Raw genomic sequence first — 16,722 nt, 5'->3', positions numbered from 1 at the left:
AATATTATTATTATTATTATCATTCTCTGCAGTGTTGTGCAGGGAAATTGACATTGGCTTGGCAGGGTGGGAGTAGCGCGCATGCGCGAGTGGGGCGGGGAGGCGGAGGAGGAGGGGATGCCGGGAGTTGTAGTTCCGGTGATGGGGGCGGATGGACTACAACTCCCAGGATGCCCCGCGGGTAACCGGCCGTAAACAACCGGCAACGAACACGGAAAAGAGAGTCGGACATGGCGGCGGCGGCGGGCGCGACCCGCTCTTTCTTCACCGCCCTCTTGCTCGCCTCGGGCTGCCTGGAGCCCGTACTGGGCGCGGCTGCGAACCCGGCACGGTTGGCACCACCGCCACCGGCGGCCTCGGCCTCTCTGGCCGGCAGTGCCGAGGCCGCTCCTCAGCCGCCGGGCCGCTCGGCCGCGCAACAAGGAGGAGGGGGAGGAGGAGGAGTCGACGTCGTCCAGAGCCAAGCGACCAGCACCTCGGCCGGGCCTGAGGAGAGGCTGCCGAAAGATGGTCGGAAGAGGTGAGGAGGAGGAGGAGGAGGGGCGATAGTGGGGGGGAGAGGAAGGTGGGGGAGGGGGGGGAGAGGAAGGTGGGGGAGGGGGGAGAGGAAGGTGGGGGAGGGGGGAGGAGGAGGGGAGAGGAAGGTGGGGGAGGGGGGGGAGAGGAAGGAGGGGGGAGGGGAAGGTGGGGGGGGGGGGGGAGAGGGGGGGGGGGGGGGGAGAGGAAGGTGGGGGAGGGGGGGAGAGGAAGGGGGGGGAGGGGGGGGGGGGGGGGGGGGGGGGGGGGGGGGAGAGGAAGGTGGGGGGAGGGGGGGAGGGGAGAGGAAGGAGGAGGGGAGAGGAAGGAGGAGGGAGGGGGGGAGAGGAAGGAGGAGGGAGAGGAAGGTGGGGGAGGGGGGGAGAGGAAGGAGGAGGGGAGAGGAAGGTGGGGGAGGGGGGGGAGAGGAAGGAGGAGGGGAGAGGAAGGTGGGGGAGGGGGAGAGGAAGGAGGAGGGGAGAGGAAGGTGGGGGGGGGGGGAGGGGAGGAGGGGAGAGGAAGGGGGGAGGGGGGGGAGAGGAGGGGGGAGGAGGGGGGAGAGGAAGGTGGGGGAGGGGGGAGAGGAAGGAGGAGGGGAGAGGAAGGGGAGGGAGAGGAGGGGGGAGAGGAGGGGGGAGAGGAAGGTGGGGGAGAGGGAGGGGGGGAGAGGGAGGAAGGTGGGGGAGAGGGAGGGGGGGAGAGGGAGGAAGGTGGGGGAGAGGGAGGAAGGTGGGTGTGTGTGTGCTCAGTGGCCTCTGTGGTGCAGCACACAGGACTTGGCTTTGACAGTCCCCTGTGACCGTCTCTGCCCCCTGACGCCCCCACCCCCCACCCCCCCCACCCCCCCACCCCGGGATTGTTGTAACTCGGGTATGTATCTCATGAAGGTGTAGCCCCCTCTCACCCCCTCCCTCCCACCCACCCACCCACCCAGTTTCATTCCACCGCCTCTGCGCCGAGGGAATCGACCCGATTCTGGTGACAGTCGTCATCATTAAACCGCGCGTCTGATGTCGCGCCTTTCACCGGGTCTTCGAGACGACAATAAATAAAATAAGGGGTTGTTTAGAATAATGGTGATAATAAAAATAACCCTTGCATTTTTGTTTGTTGAAGTTCTACGGTTTGTTTGATTTGGCCGATGGGTTTATTTATGTCGATTTACGTTAACTGAGAGGAGGTCAAGTATATCGTTTTAAAAACGGGTGTTGATTGTAACGAGTATCGGGGGCATTATTGTCACTTTCTAAAAATGGAATGCGTTACTTGTTGAAAGAGAAAGCAATCATTTCCTTACTGCGGTGCTTCTGCTTTTTTTTTACACCAGTTTCACACGTTTAAGCAACGCAACGGAAGAAAATGCGACGTTGCAAACTACTTCCACTTCGAGGGCGACAACTACAGTGCCAGTTCCTCCAACGCCACCAAAACCCATCCTCCCTCTTCAGACTGGCGTTGAAGCACAGCAGGAAGAGCAGTCGAGCGGAATGACTATATTCTTCAGTCTGCTTATATTGGGTGTGTGACTGGGACACAGTAGCTTGGTCTGTTCAGAAATTGTTTTGAAAGTTATTTGTTTTCTAGAATTTCCATGCGGAACAACTAACGGGATATCAGGAAGAGGGCCGGACAATTTTTCAATTTTTAACATTTTTTAATGCAAGGACAGTAAATTGTGCATTCTTTTAAGTATGAGGTCAAATGGGAAAAGGTTTTACCGTCCAAATCTCCCTTTCTGATCTTGTGTGAGTTGTTCCTAAAACGTTTATTCTTGGGAATGAGCTGTTCATGCTTTTAAACCTTTGTTTCCGAAACTGATATGAAGTGAATAGCCACAGTAAATTAGAGAAGTAATTCTGATGACCGAAGTAGTTTTCTTGCTGTGGGTCTAAAACAAAACATTTAATTCAGATACATCTGATCAATATGCCAGGTGAAAATAAGATTACTTCCCTGTGCTGAATGTAAACTTGTGTTTATGTGCAAAGTGGGATTTGTTCCATTTAACAAAACACGAAATACTGCAAATGCTGAAAATCTGAAACAAAAACAGAAGTCGCTGGGAACACTTGAATCAAGACGTTGACCCATTTTCGTTTCTCCCCTATTTGCAGCCTGACCTGCTGAGTGTTTCCAGCAACTTCTGTTTTAGTTTTTCTATTTGAAGTTGTTTTATGTTTCTTTCAATTTTAATATTAATGGCCATGTACTTTGAAAGTAAATATTTAACAGATGCATTATTTTATAACCATTTAGCCTTAAGTATTTTCAGTGCACTTTTTTTGTGATATAATGAACATTTATTTCTATCTAACATGTAAATATTTGATATTTATTTCACAGCTATTTGTATCATATTGGTGCATTTGCTGATTAAATACAAACTACATTTCCTGCCAGAAAGTGTGGCAGTTGTATCTTTAGGTAAGTGTACAGTAATTTTGTAATAATTTGGGAGTCGGTTTCATTATCAAATCAGTTCCCTGCAAACATAATTTAAATTATTAATGAAAGTGATGTCAAATTGAATCAAAACGTTTAATGGATCAGAAAGATTTAAACCTCATTGGGAATGAAGTGACATGCTGTTATATTAAAAACAGCAGTCTACAATATCTTTTTCAGTCTAATTGACCAATAGCATCAAATCTTTAAAATTTTAAGCCATTTCTGTAGTTCTTAACATCTTGTAAATTCCATTCTTTATTACCAGTTTGGGAGTGATGCAGAAGTTCTGTGGTACAAACATGCTGCTGCTCCTGCAGCTATACAAATATAATTTTGTTGCTGTTGAATGTTAATATCTGTACAACAGGAGTGCAGTGCGGCAATATCAAAAGAAAGGTAGCTGTTCAAATATCTGTTTTGCTGATTTGACGTTATGGTTGAGTTGTAATTACAGTGATAAACTGGAACACCCATTTTAACAAAAGGTTTTTTTAAAAAAAACTTTTTTTTAAATGCTTGTTAAGTATTTTAATTTGGTTCTACTCAGAGCTTAAAATTTCTCCCCCCTTGAGAGGTTGAGGTCTGAGTGCTTTATTTCAGTTTAGGTCTTTTCCATTACTGCCTCTTGTCCCCACATCATCTCACAGGATGTCAACCGAATACAATGTTTGAATGAATACATTTTATTGCAGCACTTTAAAGGTTTGTTTTTTTCTCTCTTGCAGGAATCTTTATGGGAGCTGTGATTAAAATTATAGAATCAGAGCACCTTGCAAACTGGAAGGTACGTGTTTTGTGGGTGTCAATAATAGTTGCCATAGCATAGAGGTACGTGCATTGCTGTCATCTCTAAGAATGAAAGAGAACTATATTTTAATAAAACAATATTCCTTTTAATTTTTCCTTAGCTTATTTTAAACAACCTGAAAGAAAGGATTTCCATTCTTTCACAGTAAATAAATATTTATTCTTTTAGTTATTGGTTCAGGTCTGTAAAGTCACTAACTTTGTACCATTATGTTTTAATTCTTCACAGGAAGAAGAAATGTTTCGTCCGAACATGTTTTTCCTCTTGTTACTACCCCCCATTATTTTTGAATCTGGATATTCACTACACAAGGTATGTAAGGGAGGGAAATAAAATACAGTTCACACTTTCACTTACAAAACACATAGTCACTCCACATCACAGTTTGTTTGAAGCACTTCCCATCTCCATAAATCCACTTAGTACAACAATTGCCTCCAGTTATAAAGTCCCTCACCTCACCTCATGTGATTCAAATCCTGCAGCGCACATCAACCTCCCTGGCTGTTCACGCAACCTGTACAAACCTTTTCAACTGGGCTCTGACCAAATCTGCTTTTGTCCATTTCAGCAACAAATCTCACCTCTGGCATTATCTCAATCCCCATGCAGCCAAAACCCTTATTCTTGCTTCTGTCGCCTCCAGACTCAACTTCTCCAATGCCCTGCTCGTCCCTCCCCGTTTCTTCACTTTATCATCTCCAGATGTTCCAGAAATCTGCGGTCCTCTGTTTCTCCCACTGTCAGCTAGACCCTCCTTCCCCTCCCCCATCCCACTGTTCAATGAACTGGAGGAAAGTAACCAAGTGTGTATTTTGAACAGGACAGGATTTGATTCGTCAGTAATGCTTTCTCTTGCATCACACCAATCCCCAGTTAGTTTGTCTGCACAAATTATACAGGCTCGCATGTAAAGAATGACTACTTGAGAATGCAACCTTAGAACTGTGTGCCAGTTGTCTGTAATGGTGGAAAAACTATTAATTTGGGACAATGTTTATTACATTGCATTAAAATAAATATTAATTGTTTGACTTCTTTTCCTATCTTTTTTCTCAGGGTAACTTTTTTCAGAATATAGGATCTATTAGCCTTTTCGCTGTGATTGGCACAGCTATTTCAGCTTTCGTTGTAGGCGGTGGAGTATATTTTCTCGGTAAGGTGAGTGCGAGATCTCATTGTTCACTTCAGCATGCATTTACGTCCTCGTTCTATGATTTTCTGATGTGTGAATGTGATGTGAAAAGCACAGTACAGAGTCATTGAGACTCACTGACCACTGCACTCAAGTGATGCGACATTCACTGAGATCCGTCCAGGGCGATCTGGCTTAGAATGTTGTGTTGGCTTTGGTTTAACAGCTGGAGCTGATATGATGTTCCAGGATCCTGGCAGTTGGAAAGTGGCTCACACCAATTAACCTTGATCCCTCAATCAACAGTGCACCAGAAAGTATATCGAAGACGTGCTATGAATGTTCCAAATATAACATACTCTTGTAATTTAAAGCATTGGACATGTATGTGTTGGGGGCACATGCATGACCTAACGCAATACGTATAAACTCCTGTAAATTTGCAGTCCACTTGGAATTAGAATCATAGAATCGCACAGCACAAAAAGAGGCCATTCGGCCCATCGAGTTTGTTCCGGCTCTTTGAATCGAGCAATTAATGTCAATCCCACTCCCCAGCCCTTTCCCCATAACCCTGCAAACCCGTCCTCCTCAAATACCCATCCACCGCGTTTTTAAAAGTAGTTATCAAATCAGCCTCCACCACCCTTTCAGCAAAGGAAACCCGAAGCACTCAATGTGAGTCTGCACTTTATCTTAAAGCAATTTTATTAAATGTGTTGCTACTATCAAGTTTGTTTACCAAGGGTATTATTTGCTTGGAAATTAATGGATAACTGCAATAATGAGGTTTAAATTATTCATCTCCTTATTTTGAACTGAATTCCATTTTTAAATTCTAGCTTTTCAAAATACTGGTCTTTACAGAAAGACTTGAGCTGCTCTGTAATTGTTTTGCAGTATTAAATATATTTATTTTATTAATCTCTAATGTTCCATCAGGGTGGGCTATTGAAAGCATTTCCTAAATGTGTTACACAGGTTGTGCATAATGCATAACTGAATCTCACACTCGAATCTTTATAGGTACAATTTATTTAATCTTTGAGATATTTTTACTGTTAAGATAACAAAGTTAAATGATGTAAGTGTACAGTGTGTGTACACATCAAATCAGAACATGCCATCTGTGGAAAATCCAATCCAATTTAACAATAGAGCTTTAGTTTGGAATTACATCAGCTTCAACACTTTTTCTCTCCTTTTTAGGCTGAAGTTATATATCAACTCACTGTAACAGACAGGTAATTTAATTTTTTTCTGTTTTTTATTTTTTGAAAAAGTAAGGGATTGTACACACTTTTCTTGTTCATTTAATCATCCATTTGTCACTTTGTGCTTGTGTAACATTGCAATTGTGGATTCTTAACCAAATGCCTTTAGAGGTTTTTTTTTCATAATGAGAATACAACTGGGACATTTGAGCCTGAGTTTCAGAAGTTTTCTACTGAGTAGAGTGCTCTCCAAAATCAGAGTGGTCAACTTCAAGAGAAGGAAATTGGACATGGATTGAACTTTCATCTCCATAAATGTACTCAATATCATATCACGTATTGTCGGATAGAAAGCTGGCACTCTTGAAAGTATACATAAGGTGATATGGGAAGGCCTGAGACAAAAGAGGAATAGAAAGTCCAGTAATAGGTAGGGAAACTAGCTTGGTAACATGCTTTTATACATCTTAGACAGTTATTAGTTACCTCAATAAGTCTTTCACATGTTAACTGTTTTTGCATACCATTGGATAACATTTTATCAGAGAATCTTCACTCTCACCTTCTGCTGCATTGCACCTGGAAAAAGAACTGAGTTTTTACTTTAATTTTTTTAAATTATTTTTATCTGTATGAAAGGAAGTGGTTATTACTCATAATGCAACAGCAGCTGCAGAGTATTCTTTTTCAAATTTGAAAGGTCTTGGACAACTAATGTAATTATTCAATATATATTTCTGAGATATGGTGATGTCCTTTTTATTTTTGCAGCTTTGCATTTGGTTCCTTAATATCTGCCGTTGATCCAGTTGCTACAATTGCCATCTTTAATGCTCTAAATGTGGATCCTGTTCTGAACATGTTGGTGTTTGGAGAAAGCATTCTGAATGATGCAGTTTCTATTGTCCTTACAAAGTAAGACTATTTCTCTCATTCTTTACCTTATATAGCCTGCTGAATTATATGCCACTTAATTTAGCATTTTGAATTAGTAGATCTGCAGCAGGTTATTCTGAAGGACATTATTCTGTAACTTCACTTGTTTGTTCACCTAAAAGCAAATTTTAGGTGAATGTAATAAAACATTCCAGTTGTTGAAAAATATTGGCTATGGCATGTAGCAATTATTTGGTGAAAACTGGATCATCTCATGTGAGTATTTGCTTATACCAACAGCACCGCAGAAGGCTTAGCCAGAGAGAACACGTCCAATGTGAGTGGATGGCACACCTTTCTGCAAGCTTTGGGCTACTTCCTGAAGATGTTTTTTGGATCTGCAGCACTTGGAACTCTTACTGGACTTATCTCTGCATTGATATCCTTCTTTTGCTTGAGCCTTGGGACCTCCTCTTAGCAGGAAAGGCGCTATACAAATATAAACTAAACACAAAATACTGCAGATGCTGGAAATCTGAAAACAAAAACTGAAGTCGCTGGGAACACTCAGCAGGTCAGGCAGCATCTATGGAGAAAGGAAAGTGAGTCAACGTTTCGGGTATGTTGGGAGGGAGACGCTATTAAGGGCTAACAGACAAAGGAGAAAATGGGGTCGCGGGCAGGGGATGATGGGGATGATAAAGGTGTGTTAATGACGCAAAAACAAAGGCGGGGGGGGGGGGGGGGATTGCAACAAAGCAGGGGAATAGAGGTGTTAACACTTCTATTTCTCATTAACACCTCTGCACTATTAACACCTCTATTCCCCTACTTTGTTGCGATCCCCTTTGTTTTTGCGTCATTAACACCTCTTTTAACTCATCATCCCCTGCCGTGTACCCCATTTCTCCTTTGTCTTCCCTGCCCTGCCTCCCCCCTCTTTGTTAGCCCTTAAAAGCCTCTCCCTCCCAAAAGCCCCAGTTCTGACAAAGGGTCTGTTTTTGCTGTACAAATATAATTTGTTGATGTTGATTATTCAATCGGAGATGTTTATATTTCCGTTTTCTCGAAGCTCCAGCAGAGATTCAAACATTATGAACATTATCAAAAATAACCATTTACTAATGGAATATTTAGGAACATTTTGCACTTTAAGCAACCTTTATTTTTTTCAACATTTGCCCACAAAGTGTAATATTGAATTCGCCCACCACAAGAATGCTATGCTTTAGCGAGAAGGATGCAGAAATGTGTTACATGTTGTCTCTTGCTTAGTTTATACTGAATCAGAGTCCATGGCTGATTAAAATGCTTGTTCATCTGTGTTCAATGCATCTCATACACGACAGACCTCAAGCATTTAAATTTGATGCAAGTGTGATGCAGCTCATTGTATTGTTTGCATTTTTTTCTTAACATTTGAGCATTTACCTCTTAAAGCATATAGATCTCAGAAAGACTCCATCATTGGAGTTTGGGATGATGATAATCTTTGCCTACCTTCCTTATGGACTTGCTGAGGGTATCAAGTTGTCTGGTAAGCTTTGATATGAATGTTCTTTCCCTTGTTATGTAAACAGACTTATGTTTATGTTTAAACAAAATGCCTCTAAATCATTCGGTTGTTCTTCTCTTCTCCCTTCTGTTCACTTGCCTGTTATCATGAGTTCCATGGAAAGTTTCTTTACAGTTTAGTGTCCAAATAAATACTTGCAGAGAACATAAACACATAACAATGCTGTGAGATACAAGATGAGTTGGGAGCAGCCAGTACAGTGCTAATGCAGCATCAATATGCAACATTATTTCCTTATCTTAAAACCCACGACTGGACTGAGTGGAATGAGATGCTGAGTTTTACCATGTGAAAGTTTGAGCCTGTTGCATTTCATAGAACTTTCTTTCTTACCCCATAATTTGCATTGATAAACAACGTTCAGTTGAAAAAAAGTTTTATTTTCTTTAAAAAGGGTTGCAAAACATTAAGAATGAAAGTGATTGCTATTTTACCTTTTTTGTTTTTAACATGTACTGCTTTCCATAAGTTTACTGATTTTATTTCTTCTTTGTGTTCCAGGTATTATGGCTATTCTGTTTTCTGGCATTGTGATGTCTCACTATGCTCACCATAACCTCTCTCCAGTTACACAGATTCTTATGCAGCAAACGCTGCGTACTGTGGCTTTCATGTGTGGTACGTATTTATTTTGTGTCCATTATTCAAAGTTATTCACTTTGAATTTGGCAAAGCAATAATTCATTAGGGAGTACTTGGATATCTGTTTTAAAAAAATAACAGATAATAAAAGATTTTAAAAAAGATGCCAAAATTGATTTAAGCGTTGTGCAATGGAGCACTAGAAAATCATAATTTATGTGGAAATTCTAGAACAAATGAAATCGGTGGTATCAACAGTAATGCTCACATCACTATTTGTTTCCACCTGCTATTAAATTGACAGAATGTAATGTTTTGATTTTAATAAGGACACGAACTTCAAGTGCTTGCTAAAATCAACTCTGATAAAATCACCAATAAAGTGTAAAATTCTGTTGTCTTCACAGAAACGTGCGTCTTTGCTTATATTGGTCTGGCTATATTCAGCTTTCCTCACAAGTTCGAAATTTCATTTGTTATCTGGTGCATTGTGAGTATATTTTAGTTTAATTCTTAGTCATTTAACATATAATAATTTACTTTTTACTAGCCACCTGCCTTAATTCTTATGGAAAGATGACTTCACTCAAAGGGTGGTGAATGTATGGAACTCCCTACCCCAAAGGGCTGTTGACGCTCAGTCCTGGAACATATTCAAGACTGAGATAGATAGATTTCTTATTGCAAAAGGGATTAAGGGATATGGGGATAAGGCAGGGTTATGGTATTAGCTGGAGTTAGATTAGAAGATCAGCCATGATTGAATGGCGAGGCAGGCTCAAAGGGCTGAATGGCCTACTCCTGCTCCTACATGTTATGACAGATTGTTCTAATACTACAGCCAAACACTACAGTTTGCCCCATGTAATCTCTTTGGAGTTTAGTGCTGCCTCGTATAATCTTGTGAGAGGCAGCGCAGAGAGCGACGGGAAGAGAGAAGATCAAACTTCATCTAAAATAAACACAAAGAGAGGGCTTGTGTAGAATACTTAAGGTGGCTCACTCTGAGTAGTATAGCTTTTGTAGTGGCAACTGTGATGCTGTAGACCTGCACACAATTGAAATATGAAAAAATGCTGTTGACTTTTTTGCTTAATCTTAGTTCAATGAATGTTAAAATTAAGACGTTTCCACTTTCTGTTTGCAGTTGATATATTCAGATATTGATCTGGTAGTTTTGCAATCTGCTAGATTTTTCCTTCAAGCATCCAGAACTAAAATTAGTTATTCTTTGCTTGTTGTACTTACTATTACTAATAAGATTTTGATTATTTGCAGGTACTTGTCCTACTAGCCAGAGCACTGAATATCTTCCCTCTCTCCTACTTCCTGAACTTCTTTCGAGATCACAAGATTACGCCTAAAATGATGTTTGTTATGTGGTTCAGTGGTAAGTGGTTAATTTTTTTAAAAAAAGTTTAAATTGCATGTTGGACTCAAGGATTTAGTTCCTGGCGGAAGAGTAAGCTATGATTACTGCAATTCTATCAATTCCTAATGGTGTTCTATTCCAAAGCTAGAGTAAAATATTATTGTTACAAAATCCAATGGCCTATTTTCCATCATCAAATTAATCTTTCTTTTCCTACCCATTTTGTCATGTTAGGGCTACGGGGTGCAATTCCTTACGCCTTGAGTCTACATTTGGAGATGAAGCCCATAGAGAAACGCCAGCTTATTGGGACCACCACCATTGTTATTGTACTGTTCACAATTCTGGTTTTGGGCGGAGGAACAATGCCTCTCACCAGACTCCTGGATATTGAAGATCCCAAAACTCGTCGCAGAAACAAGAAAGACATTACGCTCAGCAAAACCGAGAAGATGGTATTTGATTCACATAATTATCTGCTTTTTCCCATTTTAGATTTCCTTTCATTTTGAATTCATTTCAGCCCAGCAACTTTTTACAAAGAGGCTGCCAACATAGTTGGCCAATGGAATATGTACATTTGAACTTGTGGTGGGAATGGATGTAAAAATTGTTGCTGACAAACCCGATGAATTAAGTCAAGTCAATTTGGTATGTACAGTCTTCTAATTGGGTGCTGTTGTTTCCAGGGAAACACAATTGAAAGTGAGCACCTTTCAGAGCTAACAGAGGAGGAATATGAGGCACATTACATCAAAAGGCACAATCTGAAAGGTTTTCTGTGGTTTGACGCAAAATATCTGAATCCTTTCTTTACACGAAGGCTGACTCCAGAGGTTGGTGCTCCTAATTTTATCTTAAAATAATGACTAAAGCAGATTTTTACTTTCTGAAGTGGAATCTCTAGGAGTATGTTTTGCATATATAGGGATCTAGTGTTTGTTTTAATGAAGACAAAAGATAATTCAATTTTTCTAAAGTCATTATATCTGTTATTAATAACTATTGTTAGCTTTTTGTTCAGTTCAGGTTAATGCAGTATTACATTCTAGTTGTTTCCTAGTCCCAACATGGGCCTGCTGAAAAATTCAAATAGAAATGATCGTGGCAAATCTACGTTGGTCAGTCTTGTGCTCAGTGATAGTTAGTATAAAAACGCTCAACAGTTTGACTTGTGACAAGCAAACACCTGTTCCATGGTACAAAGAGGAGCATTTTAACATCTGCTGACCAACTGACACACCAGATGTTAGTTGCCATCTGATATGTTGATACAATTAGGCTGGAGTATTCATCAACATTATTGGCATTTAGCTTTTGCCTTTAATGCCGAAGTATTCCATTGAGACAGCAGTGTTCATGCATCCGTTAATGATTGCAGTATTACTCCTGGAAGAACAAAATCAATCTTATCTTTCAACTTTTTTTTTTTTACTACACATAACGCTCGAATTGCGGCACAAACTGCATAACAGCCCATCAATTGTGAGCGTGTGTGTAATATTTCAATTCATCTGGTTAAACAATTAATAAATCTGATATTCATTTGAATTAATTAACTATTGTGCAGCAATTTCTGGAAGGTTTCGGAAGACTCACTCGATTGCAAGTTAAAATGCAAATCATAAATATTGTCTTGGCTATTCCTTCTTAAACTTCCATTGTTTCAGATGTTATTTCACTGATTTTGGTGGGAGAGGGATGACAGCATTCTAAATATTGAATTTCAAGCATTGCATGCATTGAATTTCGCAGCTATTGAGTGTGTGCTACAATGGTTCAGATCTAGCAGCTGCAGTGGCACACATATTACTGGATACCATGTCCTGCATTTATTGTCATTCAGGATGCTGCCATTATGTCATCAGCTTGTTTTTAAATGTTAACTCAGGCAAGTTATATCATTCTGTGTGGAATTTGCAGCATTATCTCCGTGATAGAAATTGGAGGTTTCTGATTCTCCTAGTTGTGTTTCCTTTGGTTGAATTGCCCAGAGATTATTCCCATTCCTGAAGTAGTGCTACCTCTCCAGCAAATTCTTGCCATTTCAACCATCAGACGAGGAACAGAATTGTCAATATTGAGAGTTGCCTATCTCCCCTGACACCTTGCTCTATTATTTGCTTGTTTCCCGCCTGTCCTACTTTTGTCAAAATGCAAGGATTATTGTGCCCCGATACTATTTGCACCTTTTTTTATGACCTTGTAATCTCTGCTTCTGTTTTTTAAGCTTAAGTCTTCATGTACAGAGCAATAAAATTAAGGAAGCATTGAGTCGTAACCAAATTTACTCATGTTTGAGTAACTTTGTGCATCTTCTCTAGGATCTTCATCATGGCCGAATCCAAATGAAAACCCTAACCAATAAATGGTATGAAGAGGTGCGTCAGGGACCATCTGGCTCAGAAGATGATGAGCAAGAGTTGCTTTAGCAAACCGACAGCTGAAAGATCCAGCTACACAACAATCGGTTTCTATCAGTTTACAGCAGAAGGTTGGCACTGCTTAGGTTCAATCCACCTCCCAACAGAATTGCATTTTGACTTTTTTTTTTGAAAAAGGCATAATGTGCAAAATCCAAAGCAATTCTGCTGGCAACTTGGACATTGTTCATTGGTTCGTGCACTTTAGTTTGTTCACATTCTGAAGATGTAAGTTTCAACCCCGTTGGGTAATTGAGAAATCCTGGGAAATGGGTTGTCCTAATAGATCTAAATCACCATTTGTGGTAAACACTGCAGTTGATCTCAAAATCAAATTGATTCACAGAGTGATGCAGTGCCACAGAATTTCTGGCGATGGCACTGCTGAGCTAACTTCCTCCTTTTATTTGCTTAGAAGCACAGCTGGAACTGTTAGGAATCTACTATTTTTTACGATGAGTGATTGATCATATTTGTTTTGATGAGTTACAAATAAGTTATGTTAAAGGAACATCTTAATTGTATGGAACTCTAAATCAGCTACTTGTTTTTCCAATTAGCCCCTTAACAAACACACGCACACACAAGACTGATATCCTATTCTGTTACCTGCTGATATTGATGTCCAGTTGCACAGATGTTAAGGCACAAAGATTTAAAACTGATCTGTAGCAATAAAGAAGATTTGGGTCATGATTTTAATTCTAATCCATCTAACAAAAATCTGAAATAAGTGTGCATTGTGAAGAACTGGCTTCGGACCAGATAGAGGCAGGTTTGAATCTTAGATTACAAGTACCTCTAGTCTATTGTCAGATTGGAATTTGTTTAAAGTTTTTAGCTGCGTTTGTGGATTGAAGTCTTTAACAGTAAAGGCATTAGACTTTTACAGAGACCGAACATCTTATAATTCTATTGTCTCAACTATAAGCATATCTGGTGCTGACCAGTTTGAGACGAGCATCATCATAAAGAGATTCATAGTAAGAACTTGCTGACATTCTCTCTCGACAACGAGTCTACATACATATGAGGTCTTCTGGGTAGTTGCTGTAGTACAAAAACAAATTGCGGATGAACAAGTAATGGGAAATTAGAAACTAGAAATTAAATAAAACAAATCCACAATTGTTCGTTACAAATATAAGGAAAACATTCTATGCCCTTTCTCCATTTTCAATTCTCCCTACTTTTAGTCATTGGGCAAGACTGCTTTCTTGGTATGAGTTGTCCGTCAGTGCCAATCCTAAAGTCTTTTGCATGTGATGCAGGTAATCCAAACATGCAGGATCTGCAAAGTTGTTATGTAATGACCACCTTTTGGCTTAAGTATGCAAGATCACTTTGTGTTGAATTCTTACCAGATTTATGCTCATTAATTTTGCACTTTGTACTTGTATTCATGTTATTTTTAAAAATATCTTTGCTGCTTAAAAATCACCTGGGAAAACACGCAGATCGGTATTTTGTGGAAATTTAAACTGTTTTTATGAGAGTACTCAACAGGTCACAGGAAACTGTTATTTGAAATGTCTGAAAAGTTTTATCTCTATCTGGGTGATATATTAGCTATTTGGATAATTCTGTTAACTGGAATGGTAACTTTTGGCTGTTTCCTACATACCTCATGGCTTTAAAGTTTTGATATCTTAAATGTTGATTTTTACACATGAAATCGGGAAGAATGAGGCCCCACCTCACACAACTCAACAGTAATCCTAATTTTGCATTGAATTGGACTGTTCATCATTAAAATGGGCTGTTGATCAGTGCAAATTGTAATAAGTTAACTTTCAAGCTTCTCATACATAATTTGGATTTTTTAAAAATAAACAACTGCTTTTTTTTGTGTAGTTCACATTGAATGAAAATGCAATCACTGGAATGCAATGTCAGTTGCAAAGCAATCATTGTTTATTACTTATCTCAATTTTTTAAAAAACTTTAAGCAAATCTCCCTTGGTGTTCATTGGATTAGTTAAAGATAATTATTAGCTGGACAACAAGAGTTTTGTGTCTGTTAGAGATGCTACACTTTAAAGACTGGAAAGTTACACCCTAAGACTTTATTTTATTTACCCATTTCATCAAGATTCTCCCGACATTATTGATTGAATGAAAAAATGTAGACCAACATCTAGTATTTTTTTCTTCTCTTCGGGGGAGTGCCTAGCTGGATGCCCATCTGTAAACACTATAGCTCTTTATTTGATGGGATTGGAGTGTTGTAGCTGGTCTGAAACTCTAATCTATCATCATCTAGTTGTGAAATCAAGACCATTCTTCCCAGGTTGTCATTTAATGTGCGATTTCCTATCAGCTGTGCACAATGATTATATTTTAAAAATCGAATGAGGTGTCCCATACCTTGTAATGAAGAATGCGCTTCATCACTTTTGAATGTTCGCCTTTCACTGACTAATTTATGCTTTGTAACTAATTTGCAGTTTTTCTGAAAATGCTGGAGTGTAAAATTTTACAGTGAAATGTGTGTTTGTGTGTGTGTGTACATAAGAAGTGCTTTATTATTTTTTGTATATTTATAAGGGTATTTTGAAATGTCATTATGAGATAATATTTGGGATCTAATAGTATTTAAAATAAAATTGCCATTGATTTAAAAAAAAATAGTTCTGACTTTGTGTGATAAAGATTGGTGGCATCCGACTGCAAGTAAATTGTCATTGAAATGGAAAAAATGGATGTTGAGCTTGTTGGTGTTGATTTATGCTCACTTCAGTAATAATAATCCTTGCATTTGATATAGAGCCTTATCACATCTTTGAAACATCTCAAAGCACTTCACAGAATATACTGTAAGGTAATTGACTGCATATGTTGTGGGCAAATGATCTCTTCGAATTTGGAACTCAGATTTAATATCAGACTGTTATAAAATAAAGAGTAAAATCATAATTTTAGCAACAGTGCCCTGACGTCAAACAAGATATATAATTCCACGTTTGTCCCAGTCTAACTACCCTGGAAGGAGCTTGAGGCACTAACCAGCTTTGTCATGAAAGGATTTGGATTTTCCTTTGTATACGAGAAAGTTAAATCAAAAGATTCATCCCAAGCAACCAGAGCACATTTGAAGGAAGTTAAAGTAATTTATTATGTATCTTCTGTTATTGCCTTGGAAATGGTGTGTGACACAGATATATCGGTGGAATAGTTTATAATGAAGGACAATAACTAAGATAGAGAACTCATAGACATAAACAATAATATATTCTTGGGATTCATGACCATTGTTGTATTTTCAGTTATGATGGATTGAATACTTTCTTTGAAAACTGATTGATCAATCTCTTGCATTGTGCCCGAGGCCGCTTGATGTTACTTGTGCAATTATTTACGAAGTGAACTGGAGTAATTGAGTTGAAGGCATCAGCCCTGTGTATTAAATGTACTTTCCTCCATCCTGACGCTTGATATACAAAAACATCTCAGCTATCGTAGTTGCCATGCTCGACATCTATATGAGAGATCAAGCTTAAAACTAAACCAAAAAACGTTCACGGTGATAAAGCCTCTATCATAGCTGACAAATCTGTAAAGTGATGCAGTTCACCTGAAGCAATGTGAAAATAAATTATAAACCCAGGTTCGAAAATGAAATTTAATTATGGTGTGGATGTGGAGAATCTGGACATATTCTAAAAAATAAAGATGATTTTTGGGAGTGTGACATGTGGAAACCGATAGCCACGCTTAACAATATCCATGCGGACAGTTCTACATGTGCAAGTCGATTGCACTTTGTCTGGAA

General features: G+C 39.5%; 1 protein-coding gene across 1 annotated transcript; it reads left to right on the top strand.

Moving 5' to 3' along the window:
- The first annotated feature begins 230 nt into the window (after positions 1-230).
- On the top strand, positions 231-15,578 carry slc9a8 (solute carrier family 9 member 8). Its single transcript, XM_007885555.2, has 16 exons — positions 231-520; positions 1,844-2,034; positions 2,860-2,940; positions 3,690-3,748; positions 4,001-4,084; positions 4,832-4,933; positions 6,117-6,151; positions 6,893-7,036; positions 7,298-7,436; positions 8,429-8,534; positions 9,075-9,191; positions 9,563-9,645; positions 10,434-10,545; positions 10,762-10,982; positions 11,217-11,363; positions 12,852-15,578. The coding sequence occupies exons 1-16, from the start codon at positions 231-233 to the stop codon at positions 12,957-12,959; spliced, it is 2,019 nt and encodes a 672-aa protein (XP_007883746.2). The 3' UTR covers positions 12,960-15,578.
- Positions 15,579-16,722: the final 1,144 nt, after the last annotated feature.

This window comes from Callorhinchus milii, unplaced genomic scaffold (assembly GCF_018977255.1).
Source record: "Callorhinchus milii isolate IMCB2004 unplaced genomic scaffold, IMCB_Cmil_1.0 Scaffold18, whole genome shotgun sequence".
Lineage (NCBI taxonomy): Eukaryota > Metazoa > Chordata > Chondrichthyes > Chimaeriformes > Callorhinchidae > Callorhinchus > Callorhinchus milii.
The sequence above is the reverse complement of the archived record's forward strand: the minus strand, read 5'-3'. Positions and strand labels throughout refer to the sequence as shown.

Coding starts and splice junctions, on each gene's coding strand:
- slc9a8 (XM_007885555.2), top strand. CDS start 231: ATGGCGGCGGCGGCGGGCGCGACCCGCTCTTTCTTCACCGCCCTCTTG. Junction 2,941..3,689: donor TGTGGCAGTTGTATCTTTAG/GTAAGTGTACAG, acceptor TCTCTCTTGCAG/GAATCTTTATGGGAGCTGTG. Junction 4,085..4,831: donor CTGGATATTCACTACACAAG/GTATGTAAGGGA, acceptor CTTTTTTCTCAG/GGTAACTTTTTTCAGAATAT.